The sequence below is a fragment of the Durio zibethinus genome, chromosome 20 (assembly GCF_047325235.1).
Source record: "Durio zibethinus cultivar Kanyao isolate XHJ-2024 chromosome 20, ASM4732523v1, whole genome shotgun sequence".
NCBI classification, from domain to species: Eukaryota; Viridiplantae; Streptophyta; class Magnoliopsida; order Malvales; family Malvaceae; genus Durio; species Durio zibethinus.
The window spans coordinates 1,474,758-1,492,521 of NC_143181.1; the positions used below are offsets into that span (position 1 = coordinate 1,474,758).

Here is a 17,764-nt window from a genome sequence, read left to right on the forward strand (position 1 = left end):
GGCAAAATTCTGTATTGTTTGTTTGACGAGAAAGAAATGTGAATTACGTGTGATTGGTGGAGAATTTTGAGAGAAATCTTACTGAATCGGACGATCTAGAAAACTTTTCTCTAAAGATTATGGAGATTGAGATATGGAACCCTGTGATTTTCCACGTGGCATGGGACAATTTGCTTTTAGATGTATTTCCCAATCACGTTGACTTTTGGGGCGAGGGAATAGGATTCCGTAAAGTTCCTTATGTTTGCCACTTGTAATTTTGTTCAATGTCCTAAAATTTTTTTTATTTTTATTAATAAGGAAAAGGAAAGGTTTTCTTTTTTTTTTTTTTTGTCGGTGGAATGTTTGTTGCTATAATCATATTTAATTCTGGTTCTATGATTTGATATTTTGTTGGTGGTCTGTTTTAGTTAAGAAAAAGGAAATGAGGTCGAGGGAAACGAGAGCTGTAATTTGTAAAAAGAAAGAATGATTGGGGAGCATTGGAATTGTCACTCCGGAGCGCACCGACACTAAAATCAATATATTATCTATGGTTTGTTTTTGGTAACAAGACTAAGATGTTGAAAAAGTGCAGTGTGCTTTCTCAAGAGAAATTAATTCTACCCCAATTGTCTTCTGTGTCTGTTTTTTTTTTTTTTTTTTTTGAGATAGGAAATCATTATCTAATTAAGATAATTGATAGTTGAAAAAATATTTATGTGAAATTCTTAGATATTTAACATAAATAGATAAAAATTATATTCAATAATTTCATATAGATATTAGTTGCATTTAATAATTTTAGAATAACATTTAATGATACAAAATAAATTGATGGTCATAGTCAATTTCGAAATGACTCTCTTGGATAGGTGGTAAATTATTCCTTTAGAGTAGGTGATGTGTTTATTTGGGTATGTTTTGTTTATATAATATGGAGGATCTTAGTGCATTTATTAAGTTTTGATAGTTGAGTAATTGATTTAGGCATAATAATATTTAAAATGAGCTTAGAGTTAATTTTAATTATTAAATTAATATAAATATTTTTCATAAATTGTTAGTTTGATGATATTGAAGTTGGATCCATAATTGAAATTTTCAGTTCAAAACTTGTAATAGTTAGAAAAAGAGAGAAAAAGAAAAGGTATAAAGTGAGTTGTATGTTCATTTCTATCAAATTTTCTTTCAATAAAATTTTTGTTTTCTTTACAACAATAATAGAATTTAAATGTCAAAACTGAATTCAATATATCATACGGTGCCATGAGAAAAATATGAGAGCTAAACTCCACAGTTCCACTATTAAGCTTCAAATATGCATTTGAGTCGGGAATTTTGAACCTAATTAGTTTCAAAATCAAATCCTGAAAGAGCATTGTACAATCTGATTAGTATAGTAACCTTGGTTACAAAAACAAAAGGGTTAGTAGCGTTGATGCGTTCTGGCAAAAGTGATCATTGCTTATCCTTCAATCCTCAGCTTGATCTGTGGTACCTTCCCCGCCAATAGAACTGCTAGCTGATGATGGATCAGATTCTGCAAACTCTTCTTTGTTCATTTCTTCTATCATATGCTTCCATAGTCTGAACTCGACCATTTATAAACTTGTTTATGGTGCCACGCTTACCAGGATTCCATAATTCTGCACAGATATGACAAAATGTTCCTGCATACTTGTCTGTTAATAACACATATTAATACAAATTAAGTATCCAATGTTCACTGGATTCTCATTGGCTTATGTACTAATTATTTCTAATCACATTTATTCCCAAAATAGGATAAATCAACATCACACCTATGATTACTTGTACAAGAATCCTTATTCAGCAGACAACAGAAGCTATACCAATCTTTCTTACCATATCTTTACAGATGTATATACCTACTACACCGATCTATTTGTATGTTACAAATGGGTATCATATATCCATAACCCATATCTATATTCTATCATGACAATGCTTCGTCTTTCTCATCTACTCGAACACGAAACACATAGAACCAGCCATCCCAAAGTAACATCTCAAGGCTTGCTTTTTCTGTTTTGGTTTGTCATTGTATCAAGTTAGCCATTTCCAACAATTAGGTGTCCCCGTCCATAAACCTTGAGGTGGACATTCTTCAGACTACAAAATCATGTAATATATGGGGATTTCCAAACCTGTCTTGTTGATTTCCTGGTTCCGCGCAATGAAAGTCCACTGTCTCTGGTACCACAGAAGAAGCCACCTTGTTGTTAGCTCTCATATTGGTCTCTCCAGACATGGGAAAGATATTATTTTCATGATGCCTTAAACCAAGTGCAAGCGACACTTGACCACCAACCGAAAAACTACTCAATTCTGTTAAACCATACATGGAATCACAAGCAATAAGCATACCATGACCATGCGGGCTGGATGGGATTACTGTATCTGGATAAAGATTATTGCTCTCCATGTTACTCATCTGGTCAACTTGTAATTTCATCCCAGTAGGTGAGCCCGTATCTCCTATAGCAATATTTTGAAACATTGATCTTGCAATAGGCCTGTTCAGTTCTAAATCTGGGATATGACCAGGTTTCATGTGTTGAACTTGTCCCAGTTGAACATTATCAGTATCAGCAACTTTGGATGTCATACTCTCTTGCAATTCTTCTCCCCTATCCTCGGATGCTGTAGAATTTTCTCTAGTTGCTTTGGGTGCATTTTCTAAGGAAGATTTGAAGTCTGAGTCCATTTCACCAAACTCTTCTTTGTACATCTCCTCAATCATGGGCTTCCAAAGACGCACTCTCGCATTGATGAACCAGTTTGCAACCTGCTCCAAACAAACCATTAGCAATAGTGCTTACAAGTGGAAAGAAAAACGCATTAAATAGATGAACGAATTATTCAACATGACATGTGAGCAAAGCATGTGCAGAGGACTCCCCACATCAGAGAAAAGCTCAAAAGATTAATTCCTGTACTATATGTGCTGCTAATTAATGATATACATTTTTTTTTGGTAGGAGTAATAAACTTAAGGTTTTGATTGGCTGGTTAGTTGATAGGTGGATATCAAAATTAACAATGCATGTGAATGATACAATAAGTAAACTAGGATACTAATGATTTACAGGTCAGATCATTGCATTTCATCTATTTACCTGGCTTCTGGTCAGGCCTGTCTGTTTTGCGAGCATGATTTTCTCTGAATCCTTCGGGTAACTGTTCAACAACAAATTCAAAAAGGGTTAGCAAACTGAAGTTCTCGGTATTAGCTATTAACATAAGCACAACAAGAATCCAAGCACATACGGATGGAGAAAATGCTCAAAAAGCCAAGCACGAAGGATTGAAACAGAGCTTTCAGGAAGCCCTCTTTGAGGCCTCCAAGCATGTCGCATCACACCAAGTTGCTGATGTAGAGCTCTTTGTTGTCTGAGCCGATGTTCCACATAGCGGAGCCGAGGTATTGCTCCTCCTTGATTGTTTGATGAATTATCTTTCTCTCCAAGGCTTCTCTGAGTCAATTGAATTTGAGCAGTGATTGCATCATGCAAACAGCGGAAGTGACGGGAAATTGTCTGTAGGGCAAGTGCAGTGTACGGTTTAGCTGCCCCACAACCAGCTACCATGTCGAAAGAAGACACCACAATTTTCATTTGATGGCAGTATTGTCTGTACCTTCTATCAACCTATAACAAAAGCATGACCATTAGCAATCTTTCAGAACAATTACAGCTCAATTAAAACACATAAGATAGTTTCCAAAATGTGAGAAAGAAGAGAATCATGTAATCAAAGAAAAGCAATCACCAAGAAAAGTGAAACCAAAATAAAAAAAGAAGCACAACAAAGGCAGGCATACCAGCCAAAGAAATTATTCAAACCAAATAAAAATTAGAAAAAGGAACTGCATGACACAATGGAAGCGGATGCTCACCTGTTCCAGCATGGACAAGAGTTTTGTCTTCTTGTTCTGCAAATCTTGTCGTTCTATAGCTGATATCTCAGAAGAGGAGTTGTTAACTGACTCATTAGGTTCCAATGACATCCCACTGGAGGGATTCGGTTGAGAGCTTACATTTTTATCCAAATCAGGCTGTTTCAAAGCTTTTCGCACATTAATCACTTCATCAAGCAACTCTTGAGCCACCCTGAGATATTTGGAGTTTAAAATAGTACTTGCAAAACCTGATTCAAATTGATATATATCAGAATGCATCTGTTTGTGACTTATGGAGCCCTGAGGGTTAGACAAAGTATCTGTCTCAAATGCATCATGGTTGCCTCCAGGAAAGCCAAATTGCATGTCATCAGAAGTTTTCAACTCTTTACTTCTTTTGCTTTCCTCACCAGCACAAGGAATTGCTCCCTTTCCTGAAAATGGAAGATGACCACTAAAGACTGAAGAATAATCTTGTTGATACTGAAATGAAGGTACAGAAACTCCAGATGATATCTGTGAGCCAAGGCTTAGAGATAGTCCCTGAGATTGAGAACTCTGTTCATCCAGAACGCTCCTTGCTATTGCAAGGGGATTCACAGCAGCAGGGTTGCATATAGAATTGCTTGTTGTAATATTTAACTGCCCATCAACAGATTGCGAACTCAAGGTATCACTTGAGGGTGGAATGAATGACATTTCATTTCTACCACCAATAGATGGAATTTGAACACAGTTCTGTAGAGACATAGAAATGCCAGACGAGATCTCTGAGAATGCCCCAGCAGAAGAAGCTTGGTTCAGATATATTGTTGGGTTACCCGGATGAGAAGACGATACAATGTAAGAGGCAGGCTTTTGGTCCCCCAGATATGTAATTGATAAATCGTCTCTTTGATAGCTAAAACTTGGATGATAAGTAGCCATAATTCGCTTCCTTATGTTTAGCACGAGAGGAATGATAAAGCATTACCAGTTTATAACTGCCAAAAATGGCTACCTCCCAATAAAACAGTGATCAGCTAATAGATCCTGATCAAACAAAAACCATGATAACATATATTAGAGATCTTTCAAAGTTACAAATCCTATCAACAAATTCAAAGGAAGATCCTTGCATCATTGTTCTTAGCTCAGGTAATCTCTTCCAAAGAATTTAGGATTCAAAAGAGCAGAAACACCACAACAGCCATGTGCAAATGACATGTTGGCCGATGGCATGAAAGTTCAGCAACAAGGTATTGAATTAAGTTTTGTAGTGCCCTAAAGTTTAAACAGGATCGACTGTGAGAAATCCCCAACAAAACAAAACCCAAATCTCTATCAACTAATTGAATTGCATCCAGACACTTGTCTCTCCAAACAAAAATGAAAAAGCTAAGAAAAAGAGTTTAATAATAACAAAAAAAGGCAAAATAATAATTACCTAAGCACCACATTAAACCAAACCCCAAGATTAACCATAAATATTCTTTCAACAAATGAACAAGGTACACAAAACATGTAAATTCACTAAAACTAAATATCTTTCATCTTTAATGGCCAGAAAAAACCCTTCATCTTTGGGAATACTTCTTTTTCTTCTATTTTAAGCTTCCTTATCACTTTATGAAGATCATCCCTTAGTTAAATTTGTATTTAGACACTACTATCTTGCATCAATTCAATTAGAGAAACAGCAAAATCCTATCTAAGCTTAAATTCAGATATTCTTGGGAGGAAAAAAGGACTCAGGTAATCATAGTTATCAAAAGGTAAGCCAAAATCATTTAAGAGCAGTAAATCCAAGGTTTTCAAAGGAAAAAAGTACAACTTTTTCTTTTAGGATTTTCATCATCACCACCATCAGTCTATCACCATCATCATCATGAAATATCCACTGGTGCAGAAAACAGAAACATAACTGTCAAACTCAGAAAAACAATTTAATTGCCAATAAACCAACCACAATCAAAAGCATAATGAACAAAAAACCGAATCAACCAATACCCAGAAGAAGCTCAAAAATACATTGAACCACAGAAACCCCTAAAGCAGAAGCTTTGAAGTTGTCCTCATTTCAGCATCATCATGTACTCAACCCCAAAAGATAAAAATAACTTTTTTAAAACATACAACAGTCTTCAATCAATCAACCATTACAACTCTCAGAAAACAAAGCAAAGGATGGAGAGAGTGGAGAAAATAAATTATATAAAAAAAAAGAAAGAAATAAAGTTAAAAGTGAAATACCTGAAAGCCCCCCAAAGAGAAGCTGCGCCTGCAGTGGGGAGCAGAAAGAACGAAGCTTTGAAAATAGCAGAGACAAAAACCAATCCCAAAGAGATATAATCCCAAACGTAACGAACCTCCTTATCATTGGAACATTGACACCAACCCAAGAAATATTATTAAATAATTCCACTCAATACAAATAAAGAAATTATTGATGACAACAACTGTAATATTTTATTCTAACAAATGATGATGATAATAAGGAATAAGAATACCAAGAACAAACAGTTCCCTTTGTCAATCCTTTCAGGAATCCCACGTGTAACAAAAAGAAAAAAAATCAATACAAGAACAAAAGGCAATTTTTGAGGGTTGTTTTCCTTTATCTTTTTGGGAAAATTTAGAAAGTTGTTTAAAAGCAAGGAATTTGCAAAATGAAATAAAAAAAAGGTTGTTGTTTGATTCATTCATTCATTGCTTAAGAGAGTTCAAAATCTAACTACCAGTTGGTAGACCCTTAAGCCTCCTTTTAACGCATAAAAATGGTGACTTTCCTTTCTTACTTTCTCTTTCTTGTTGTCCAAAGTGTAGGAAGCATCTATGGTTGTTGTTATTATTATTGTTATTATTATTAACAAAATTAAAAATGAAAATGTTAGAAGAGGAAAGTGTTAGCTGTACTTTGCAGTTGGTGAGACTGACAAACTCACACGTTATTTCCATGCGTATGTTGTATACGCCAGCGGCTAACGTCTAACAAAGCTTTTTTTTTTCCTTTTTATACTAAAATTTTGGTAACTTTCTCTATTTTTTAATAAACTTACTTTTTGGGTGGGTGATTAAGTGTTTATGTGTCATTTAAGAGCGTGAATCATGGGATTCTATCTAATCCACAACCACCTTTTAAAAGATGAAAATTATATATATTTTTTAGTTTTGACCAAAACTGTTTGGTCAAACAGAAAAAAAAACCCTTCAGGTAACATACCATTGATTATTTTTTGTTTATCTAAAAGGTTGGAAGTTATGAGACAATTATTATATGTTTATATTCAATATACGTAATTTAGTCTCGTTTGACAAAGGGGAGTGTCTCAGTACCATCCATCAGGTTGGAATGGTGAAGAAAACTGCAGAACTTAGCTAAATGTTAAACCAATCTAATTTTGCTATTTTCTGATATATCTTTCCCTCATTTTGCAGGAATATCCCGAGAATGGGACAATGGTCAATGCATTTGTCCCTCTTCATTTTGCAAGGCTGGTTACCCCAATGAGGAAGTTATGTAAATCAACTCCAGCTTTCTTCAGTGTTTCATGACCTTTTCAATACTTCATTCATGCATGTAATTCATGATTGGTGTACTTGTTGACTAAAATGCAATTAACTTTAATAGATTTCAAGGGTAAAAAGAGAGGGAGAAAGAAGGGGGATTGGGAAAGAGCTGCGCTTGTTCAGTACAGCATTGCCCAAGGACCAGTGTATATTGTATGTAGAGTATGAAGCTTTGTATAGTTGTACCCTTAACATTGAGACCCACGAATGGAATTCTAATTCCACAAGAAAATTTCAGTTTTTCTGTGAGAATCTGAGATACCGGATTTCTCGCCCTTAAACCACAAGTATATGTCAGTGTAACGTTAGCTGGTATTTAATAAATATTTAAGTTTTTATAATTTTATATTTAAGTTGAACTTATTTATTTGTTATTAATTAATTTTTAATTGAATGTTTAATACGATATTAATGATTTTTTTTATTATCGTTTTATCTTTGTCTACACATGATGAGAATCTTTTATATAATAAATTTTTTTTTATCTACACGTCATCTGTTAAAATGATGTTATCTTATATTTAATAAATATTTAATTTTTTATAATTTTATATTCAAGTTAGACTCTTTTATTTATAGTAAATTAGTTTTAAGTTACATGCTACACGTGATAGAGACGTGTTAAAATAATATTATCTCATATTTAATAAATATTTAATTTTTTATAATTTTATATTCAAATTGAATCTCTTCATTTATAATTAATTGATTTTAAGATAAATATTTAATATGATATCATGTAATAGATTTTTTCTATCTCTACTTATGTGTGATGGAGGTATGTTAATATGATGTTATCTTATATTTAATAAATATATAATTTTTTATAATTTTATATTCAAATTAATTGATTTTAAGTTAGAATATTTATCTTATTATGAAATAAGCCATGAAATTAGATCTTACCACGATGGTTCAATGGTCTCACGGCAGCAGGTTAACCACTCAGGTACCTGATAGGTTCAACTTGTACGTCCTCTTTCCTCTTTGAATTACTTTTTACTGCCTACTGGGTCTTTCAACATCAACATGTAAATGATCCACCTTTACGATGTTTGTTTCCAGACTACTGTAGTTGGGTTTAAATTTTTAAATTTAAAGTAATTTGTTCTTGGAGCAGGTAAAACCGGAAGCACTGCATCCACTCCACTATCTGTCGCTTACACTTCGAGTGACAAAAAGAAGCGTCAAGACAAGTTGACACGGTCGTGGCTATCCATATTAGGTGTTTTTTACGAGAGGATTTGGTGAGGAGAGATGTTGATTTGATCACTACAACCAATATAAATTCCATTGCTAACCAATGACTCTGTATCTCTAAGACTAATTCAAATCATCAATGACTTTCTTAAAAGTTGCTTTTGGTTTCCTACTAACAGCTTTCGTCTCCGCCACACTCTCCCTGGCTTACCCTGGTATGGGTTTTGGCTGGGGGGGCGGTGGTGTCCCAGGCGGCCAATTTGGTCCTCCCTTCTATGGCCTTTACCCGCAGTTCTATCAGTTTTCATGCCCTCAAGCTGAGGATATTGTCATGTCAGTGCTGGAGAAGGCAATTGCTAACGAGCCTAGGATGGCTGCCTCCTTGCTAAGGCTTCATTTCCACGATTGTTTTGTGCAGGTTACTTGCTTTTATGTTACTAGTTCAGACGCAATATGTATAATTTTTATATTATTGGTGAGAATAAAACGTGAAATTATTTCAAGCTTCCACCAACTCTTTTATCTTACAGGGCTGCGATGCATCCGTATTGTTAGACGATAGTGCGACTATAGTCAGTGAAAAGAACTCATTACCAAACAGGAACTCCATTAGAGGGTTTGAAGTGATTGATGAGATCAAGGCTAAGCTAGAAGAAGCATGTCCTCAAACTGTTTCTTGCGCTGACATACTTGCTATGGCTGCTCGTGGCTCCACTGTATTGGTAAGCATGAAAAGAGCTCCAGGGTACTTGTAAGGGTGATTCAACATTACTTTGTTTTAGTAATGCGAACTAAGATTAGTTCCTATGTCGAAACAGAGCGGTGGACCATCTTGGGAGCTTCCACTTGGAAGGAGGGACTCAAAGACGGCTAGCCTCAGCACCTCAAACAACAACATCCCACCACCAAATTCTACTCTTCAGAACCTGATAACACTTTTCCAGCGTCAAGGTCTTGATGAAGTGGACCTCGTCGCACTCTCAGGTTAATCATTGTCGACATTTTTCAGATGCAAAATCGTCTTAATTAACTTAATGGCTTTATTCATTTGAAAATGTAATAATGTTTTAGGAGGACATACCATTGGGGTAGCAAGGTGTGTGACCTTCAAGCAGAGGCTATACAACCAAAATGGAAACAACCTGCCAGATGAGACATTAGAAAAAACCTACTACTATGGCTTGAAATCTGTCTGTCCGAGCTCTGGTGGTGACAACAACATTTTACCTTTGGATTTTGGGTCCCCCGTAAAATTTGATAACCTTTACTTCAAGCTTATTCTGTGGGGAAAAGGACTACTCAATTCGGATGAAGTGCTTTTGACAGGGAATGTTGGAAATACCATGGAATTGGTTAAAGCTTATGCAGAGGATGAGAATCTCTTCTTTGAACAATTTGCCAAGTCAATGATTAAGATGGGGAGCATCAGTCCTCTAACTGGATTTAATGGTGAAGTTAGGAAGAATTGTCGCTTAGTTAACTAAAAAAGTAGTAAGTTTTATGGTGAATGGTTATTTATGTACGAGAGTTAATCAATTATGTTATTTTTCAATTGTAAGGGTTGGTTGAGTTTTAACCTTAAATTACATTTAAAAAAAAGTAAGGATGTAAGATTTGTAATGTTTAGAGAATAAATCAGAGTTCATTATTATCTCCACCATTTAGGAGTTTTCCCTATATTATGCTTTATTTGGATGTTTAATTAAAATAAATTCAATTTCAAAATAATGTAACGATATATGATATGGTGATAAATTTTTTTATTAATTATTTAAATAAAATATAAAATTTTTAATGATAATTTATGGTTTATTTGTTTTTAATTTAATTTTTAAGGTAAAGTTCGATTTTGGGATTATATTTATTATGAAAAAAGTATATATGTCCAAAGATTTCATAAAATATAATCTTACCCATTTAATTGAAAAAATATATTTTTTTTTATTTTCGAAAGTGGTTAAAAATACATTAACCTCTTTAAAGTGTTATTTACTTATATAATTTTAAATGAAAATAAAATTATTAAAAATTGAGTAAAAAAAGACAACATTTATTTTTTTTCATTAAAGTTATTTTAATAAATAATACATCAAGAGGATTAATGTAACTTTCATAAAATTTCAGGGCACGAATGGTTGTTTCTTAAATTAAAAGAAACCCTTATTATTATATATGGACCAACAATTGGATGGGACGTATCCAGCCCACTAAATGGGATAGCGAGACAAACCCAAACCATTCAATCTATTAATCCAAAAAATTGGATGATAGGAATTTTATTAATATCGAATTAAATTAAATTATATTATTTTTATTAATGGATTCAAATTTTTTAATTTTAAAAATTAATAAATTTAAATTAATTTGATTAATTCAATTAATATTTTTAATTAATTGAATAACAAAATATATTAGATTAAATTAAAATTTTATTTTTATATGTAATAAAATTAAATAAAATTATCCAATAAAATATTTATTATTAAAAAATTAAATTAAAAATTTTAATAACTTAAAATAAATAATTTTATTTTTTTAATTATATATATAAATTTTACAATATTTTTTAATGATTTTGATTAATTTAATTTTTAAATCTAATTAATTTGAAAATTAAAATTTTTTAAAATTATTGTTAATAATCAATCAAAATTAATTTAATAATTAATTAATTAATTAATCAAATTAATTAATTAATTAATTAATTAATTAAAATAAAATCGAATTATGATCACCATAATATTTTTGTTATTTTAAATTTTATGTTCGCTAAAATACTAAATAAGGAAAAAGGAATTTCTTGCACAGGCGGCTTTAAAGTACATCTACTCGCAGCAGAGATTACAAATAGTCCCAACTCGCACAACCCCTCACTCAATAAACCTCAGAAAAGCCCACAAAGCATTCTTCAAAACCAAACGATTTTGATCTCTGATCAGAGATTGTGACAATGAGCGAGGGAGAAGACGCCGTACGACGCCGTAGTGCGATTACGGAGTACCGGAAGAAACTCCTTCAACACAAAGACTACGAATCTAGGGTTCGAACAGGTCCCATCTGATCTCATAATCCCCATCATCTTACCCTAATCTGCGGCCAGTTTTCTCTTTTCCTCGATCTGCGTTTTATTTTACATTCGAACTATTCTTTTCTTTGTTTCCCTGATTTAGGATTTTAGGGTTTTGCTTTTCCGTTTTGGTTTCTTTGTCGGTTATATCACATTCTTTCTTTTGCTGTAAGTGATTTAAAAATATGCTGCATTGAAAGTTATCTTCTTTTTCTGTTCTTTGTAGAGATAGCTTGAGTAGGTAAAAATTAGCCAGAAAAGCTTTAAGCTTTGATTGCCGCCATAGATAATTACTTTTTTTTCAATTGAAATTATTCTTTTCAATGTCTTCCACTTGGGCTGATAATTGGTTTTTGTTTTTGTTTTTTTATTACTTTTGTTGATGATGACTTTAAAATTTTGACTTTCTGAGAAAATAAAAGAGGAAGAAGAAACAAAATAGAGGAATGCTTTTGGCATTGGCTATCACATTGTGAATTAGTTGTTTGAAGACCAAATCTTTATCTTTCTGATTAATATTAGATCATATATTAGATTGTTTTTGACATGTAGTTATACTCTTGAATGTTCAGGTAGGGAGAATCTGCGAGCCGCTAAGAAGGAGTTTAACAAAACAGAGGACGATTTGAAGTCTCTTCAGAGTGTTGGACAGATCATTGGAGAAGTTCTCAGGCCTCTTGATAATGAACGCTGTAACTACCCCTTCTCCCCTCTTTCTTTTAGTGTTGATGTTTGTACATTAGTCCAAGTGGCTAAATATGTTCCATACTTGGATTACAAACTTGTAAACTTCATTTATGTGTTCCTTTTAGTAGAATTGGATAGTATGGTGTTTGAGTAGTTGCATTTGAATTTTAGGCTGCTTTTTGATGCATTTTTCTTTAGAATTGATAAATAACTATAAAATTGGATGTTTGTATGGTGTTTCAGTGATTGTTAAGGCGAGCAGTGGCCCTCGCTATGTGGTTGGTTGCCGCAGCAAAGTTGATAAGGAGAAACTGACTTCAGGAACTAGAGTGGTTCTTGACATGACAACACTTACGATCATGCGGGCTCTTCCGCGTGAAGTAAGTTATTAGCATTCTATTAGTCCGCTGTATTTATGATATAAAAGCAAGTTTTCTTGGCAGCTGTCTGATATCATGACATTTCTTTGGATGACAGGTTGATCCAGTTGTTTACAACATGTTGCATGAAGATCCTGGTAATGTTAGCTACTCGGCTGTTGGTGGTTTATCTGATCAAATTCGAGAGCTGAGGGAATCCATTGAGCTCCCTCTCATGAATCCTGAGCTTTTCCTTAGAGTTGGGATTAAACCTCCCAAGGTGATTACTGCTTCCTGTCTCTGCTGTATCAATTCTGGAGTCTCAAAGAGTGTGCTTGTGTGCATATTGATGGGTGAAGCACATTGTGGTGAAGTGATGTTTGGTTGAGAATCATGTGAAATTTCTTGTCTTCAATGCAGGGCGTCCTCCTTTATGGACCTCCTGGTACGGGCAAGACATTGTTAGCCAGAGCAATAGCAAGTAATATTGATGCTAACTTCTTAAAGGTCCAGTAGTTATGTACCATGTGTCTTTCCTTTGTGGTTTTCTCTGGCATTGTATCTTGTCCTTGAATGAATGCATTTACCTTTTTCTCATCTGAATTCAGGTTGTTTCGAGTGCAATAATTGACAAATACATTGGAGAAAGTGCAAGGCTGATACGAGAAATGTTCGGATATGCACGTGATCACCAAGTGAGAACTTGGAGTTTTGAATTTTTTTTTTTTTTTTGCTTCTTTATAACAGTTAATAATATTCTAATGTTTGTTTCTTTTTATTCAGCCATGCATCATCTTTATGGATGAGATTGATGCCATTGGCGGACGCCGTTTCAGTGAAGGAACAAGTGCTGACCGTGAAATACAGAGAACACTGATGGAGTTACTTAATCAGCTTGATGGATTTGATCAGCTTGGGAAGGTACATTATTTTGTTCATGAACATAGTTCAAGATTGTGATTTGAAGAAAATATTCTTGCACTTACAACAGCGTCCCTACATGCCATAGTTAAGTAGTTTATACTTTTTCGTGGTTTTCCTCACAAAACATGTTTAGAATGGGGTAACTGTGGTAGCTTGTTTTGTGATAGTAAACTTCTAGGTGCCGTTAATCACTGCTTTATCCAGTTAGGTGCACGTTCCACTTTGACTACTGCAGCATCATAACATCTCCTTGTTATGGTCCTTGGAAAAGAGGCCTACCTGTTGATATTGTGAAGTGCATGGCTGGTGGCTTTAATTATATGTATTTTAATTTATTGCATTTCCATGGTCTGGAACTCAAATTCTTTCAATCATCCTTCATTGCTGCCCACTACACAGTTTTGCTTTTACGTTCTCCTAATGTGGGAAAATCATTATCAACTTGTTTTTTGTAGGTTAAAATGATCATGGCTACAAACAGACCTGATGTACTTGACCCTGCACTTCTTCGTCCTGGGCGGTTAGACAGAAAGATAGAAATTCCATTGCCAAATGAGCAATCAAGAATGGAAATCCTCAAGATTCATGCTGCGGGCATAGCTAAGCACGGTGAAATTGACTATGAGGCTGTTGTTAAACTTGCTGAGGTTAGTCAAAGGTGGCTTGTTTCTTTTCTTTATCATTCCTGTATTCCTCATTGCTAATATCGTTTTTGTCACCATTGTTTTAGGGCTTTAATGGTGCTGATCTACGAAATGTTTGCACGGAGGCTGGAATGTCAGCAATTCGTGCAGAACGAGATTATGTCATCCACGAAGATTTCATGAAGGTAGAAACTGGAAACTTGAAAGATTTCCTGGAGTGAAGGATTTTCTACTATTTTGACATAACAATTGGGAAAAACATAGTTGGACAGTTGGTGATGGTGTGCTCACTTCTCTTTATATGTGATGAAATTGCAGGCAGTAAGAAAGTTGAACGAAGCCAAGAAACTGGAATCTAGTGCACACTACAGTGCTGATTTTGGGAAAGACTAGAGCTTTTCTGTTCTTCTTGAAGCCATGGACTACTGGGCAGTGCATTATATTTTCGATGTGGCTAATTTGCTCAAGTCAAATGTTCGCTTTATCAACTTGTTCAAGAAATTCGGGATGTAGTTTAAATATTACAGCTTTCATGACAAAAGGCTTAACAATGTTGGCATAATTACAGCTGGGAACCCTCCAGACAATTGTATCATGGAGCCTTGCATGTTGCAGGAAATTGAATTATTTCACTCTGGATAATGGGATTTTAGAAATTAAATTTAGTACATCACACAAGATGTGCATGTTTATTTAGCATAATATTCAACACAATCGTCTATCAATCCATCTTGGTAAAACTAGGGAGTAGTACAGGCTTAGTCCAATTTTCCCTATGCAGGGGACTAGAAATCACCTTCTTCCTTCTATTATTAGTAAGCTTGTATTTCACCATCTTTACAATCTTGTAGAACCAGAAAGCACTGACAAACTGCAGTCCCAGGGCCATTGCCTGAGTAACACAGAGATCAGAAAGGTGTGGCCATTTAATTAATATTAATTTATTGATTTGGGAAAAATTAAGTTACAAGTAATATACCTTGATAAGTATCGGATTATTAGCTGTTAGAGTCACGAAAGTGAGATAGGGTCCACCCACCATCCTTGCCGTTGAGAATATTACAGCAAATGTGATCTGTTCAAGATAAAACCACCTTTGAGCTTGTCGACTTTGAACATGACTGCACAAAGTATTTAAATACTATTTGAAAACTCAGAGAGGTTGCCCCCTAAACAATTAAAAGTTAAATGGCTAATAATTGTTCCCTTTAACGCTAGATGCAAGCGAAACAAAATACAACTAAAAAAAAAAAAGAGTTTGGAAACTGACATCGGCTGCTAAATTGAGGTCAGTGTCCCTGTAACCGAGTTCTTTAAGCAGCTCCCTGGTGTGGAGGAAAGGACTTGAGATCTCTGTTATGAATAACGCAGCAACCTGCTCTGATCCACACTGCAAACAAACAAACAAAACTGATGCATGTGATTGGTTTTGCTGGAGAGAATCGCGTTGAAAGCATATGTGGATTAACAGAGACTAATCCTCTAGCATTGTTTACAAACTTGGGATTTTGATTTCATCAAATTAACTCGAAAAAAAAAGTTGGAAATCTAGTAACTCTTCTAAATATGTTTCAAACTAAGCTGAACCAAAATACCCAGAAAAGTTTTCAGACAAGAACAAAAAAATAAACTCCAAATATAAAGGTGAACACCTTTTGATAAACAAGACCAGCTCCAAGACCAACGATGCTGACCAAGTGGTGAACTGTGTTGTCAAGACTGACTCTCTCGCCAAAGAGGCAGCATATCAGGTCATAGATAAGATAAGCAATGGTCACAGCCAAAGTTTGCCTCTGCTGGAAACTCAGAATTCACAATATTCCACCATTTAAGCTCTGATAAATAGATTAAGAATTCCAAAAGATCTCTCCAATTTCCAAAGATATCAAAAGAACCTGCTTGTACATACCTGCTTAGGAGGAGAGTTTGAAGCCGAAGGACAAACGGGGCAGGTCCAATCTTCAACAGTGAGCGAGGCTAATATTACGGCTAAAATTGCATGGATTGTAGAAACGATGCGGTTGCAGAATTCAAAGGAGCGTTTGGAGAAGATTTTCCTGATTAATACAAAAACTGTCGTCCATGAGATCACTCCCAACACAATCAAATCGACAACATCGTCTCCCATGTTATAATGCCTTCTTCCACTACTTTTGCTCCAAACTGAAAGTACCCCAACAATACAAAACCAGAGAAAAAGCTTTCAAAAGTATCCCCAACCAGACTTAAAAGCAAGGAGATGCAATCTAATATGATCGCAAACAACGACCGACCTCTTTTTCTCCTTCAAATTCAATGCCATAAACGGTATGGTTTTCCAAAAGCAAAATCATCCGTCATCACCAAGCATTGCACTTTCCAGATGATTGGTTGGCAGCCAAACTTATGCTTTCAAACCAAAGTCTATTTGATATATATATATATATATATATATATAGCTTTGAAAGTGAAAAACTATATATATATTTTTTTGTTCAATGGATTTGAAGGTTTTTCTTTCAAGTACTATTAGTACATGGTGATGTTATTGCTGTGCATTAGATAGGAAGAATGTATGGAAAAAAAAGTTTTTCTTTTAAATTAACTTACCCTTCTTAAAATAAAAAATTTGATCTTTTATCAAATAAAGTCGACTTATTTTTAAGATAATTATCACTGAACAAATTAAGATAAAAATCTAAATATTACCAAATATTATAAAAAATTGTGAAAAATAATTCTTAATGAATGACCTAAATAAATCCAATTAAATTGATATTTAAAAAAAAAAAATGATCGTAACCCAAAAATCTCTTACCACGTGTGAAGCCTTTACCAATAAAAAATATTACCAAAGGCTACCATTATATTTGTATATATATACCTTGCAACACTCAAGTTGGTCAAGCTAATTGCAAGCCTTGCATTGCTTGCAATATTGTTATATGGTGTTTTATAATATACCTGAAATACTAAATATATTCTATAAAATCCTGACAACTTATCTTTTCTATTAATTAATTAATTAAATTAAAGCTGAATTTCGACCGAGGCCTTTTCTTTTTTTTAAAAAAAAAAAAAAGGAAAAACTCTATATCCAAGTTTTTTTAACATATTTTCAGCCAATTTTTAATGCAGAGGATTTGGGAACTGCTTGAAGTATCGAATGGTGTGCTTCTTAAGTCACAATGAATTAGAATAAATATGGTTTACATAGTTTTCATTTCTGCTGCTAAGTAAATAAAATAAATGTGGTCGTTGGCATGATCTTAAAGACTAGAAATAATGTCAAAAACGATAATCCTGCGTCTTAAAATAATGAATTAAAGTGCGAAACGGCATTGAAACCTGTACGATTGAGTAAATTAGTAATGATCAAATACTTCGATTATAAGATACATCTTCGAATTTTATTAGAATTAATTAGGGTCTTTTGTAAATTTAATATAGG

At 34.0% G+C, this 17,764-nt stretch overlaps 4 protein-coding genes across 9 annotated transcripts; 2 read left to right on the forward strand and 2 right to left on the reverse strand.

The window, feature by feature from the left end:
- Window positions 1-1,724: 1,724 nt before the first annotated feature.
- LOC111315329 (BEL1-like homeodomain protein 7) lies at window positions 1,725-6,708 on the reverse strand. Of its 5 annotated transcripts, none has more exons than XM_089749499.1 (6): window positions 6,394-6,691; window positions 6,137-6,255; window positions 3,902-4,936; window positions 3,274-3,653; window positions 3,123-3,183; window positions 1,725-2,791 (listed from the first exon to the last, which is right to left on the reverse strand). In XM_089749499.1, exons 3-6 carry the CDS (start codon window positions 4,829-4,831, stop codon window positions 2,111-2,113), a joined length of 2,052 nt encoding a protein of 683 aa, XP_089605625.1. In that variant the 5' UTR covers window positions 4,832-4,936; window positions 6,137-6,255; window positions 6,394-6,691; the 3' UTR covers window positions 1,725-2,110. The 5 variants fall into 5 exon arrangements, with proteins under 5 accessions (XP_089605625.1, XP_022772700.2, XP_089605624.1 ...); XM_022916965.2 differs by lacking the exon at window positions 6,394-6,691 and adding an exon at window positions 5,718-5,783 and having other exon boundaries at window positions 6,137-6,269; XM_089749498.1 differs by lacking the exons at window positions 6,137-6,255; window positions 6,394-6,691 and adding exons at window positions 5,718-5,783; window positions 5,915-6,072.
- A 2,084-nt stretch (window positions 6,709-8,792) lies between these two features.
- LOC111314798 (peroxidase 9-like) lies at window positions 8,793-10,137 on the forward strand. The gene is made up of 4 exons (XM_022916411.2): window positions 8,793-9,071; window positions 9,184-9,375; window positions 9,472-9,637; window positions 9,725-10,137. Exons 1-4 carry the CDS (start codon window positions 8,793-8,795, stop codon window positions 10,135-10,137), a joined length of 1,050 nt encoding a protein of 349 aa, XP_022772146.2.
- A 1,295-nt stretch (window positions 10,138-11,432) lies between these two features.
- On the forward strand, window positions 11,433-15,036 carry LOC111315330 (26S proteasome regulatory subunit S10B homolog B). Its single transcript, XM_022916968.2, has 10 exons — window positions 11,433-11,703; window positions 12,293-12,412; window positions 12,651-12,787; window positions 12,885-13,046; window positions 13,187-13,273; window positions 13,375-13,461; window positions 13,550-13,687; window positions 14,146-14,337; window positions 14,421-14,519; window positions 14,653-15,036. The coding sequence occupies exons 1-10, from the start codon at window positions 11,604-11,606 to the stop codon at window positions 14,725-14,727; spliced, it is 1,197 nt and encodes a 398-aa protein (XP_022772703.2). The 5' UTR covers window positions 11,433-11,603; the 3' UTR covers window positions 14,728-15,036.
- Window positions 14,996-16,601, reverse strand: LOC111315331 (uncharacterized). Of its 2 annotated transcripts, none has more exons than XM_022916972.2 (5): window positions 16,244-16,601; window positions 15,987-16,127; window positions 15,605-15,724; window positions 15,314-15,409; window positions 14,996-15,226 (listed from the first exon to the last, which is right to left on the reverse strand). In XM_022916972.2, the coding sequence occupies exons 1-5, from the start codon at window positions 16,460-16,462 to the stop codon at window positions 15,056-15,058; spliced, it is 747 nt and encodes a 248-aa protein (XP_022772707.2). In that variant the 5' UTR covers window positions 16,463-16,601; the 3' UTR covers window positions 14,996-15,055. The 2 variants fall into 2 exon arrangements, with proteins under 2 accessions (XP_022772707.2, XP_022772705.2); XM_022916970.2 differs by having other exon boundaries at window positions 15,987-16,130.
- Between the last annotated feature and the right edge of the window lie 1,163 nt (window positions 16,602-17,764).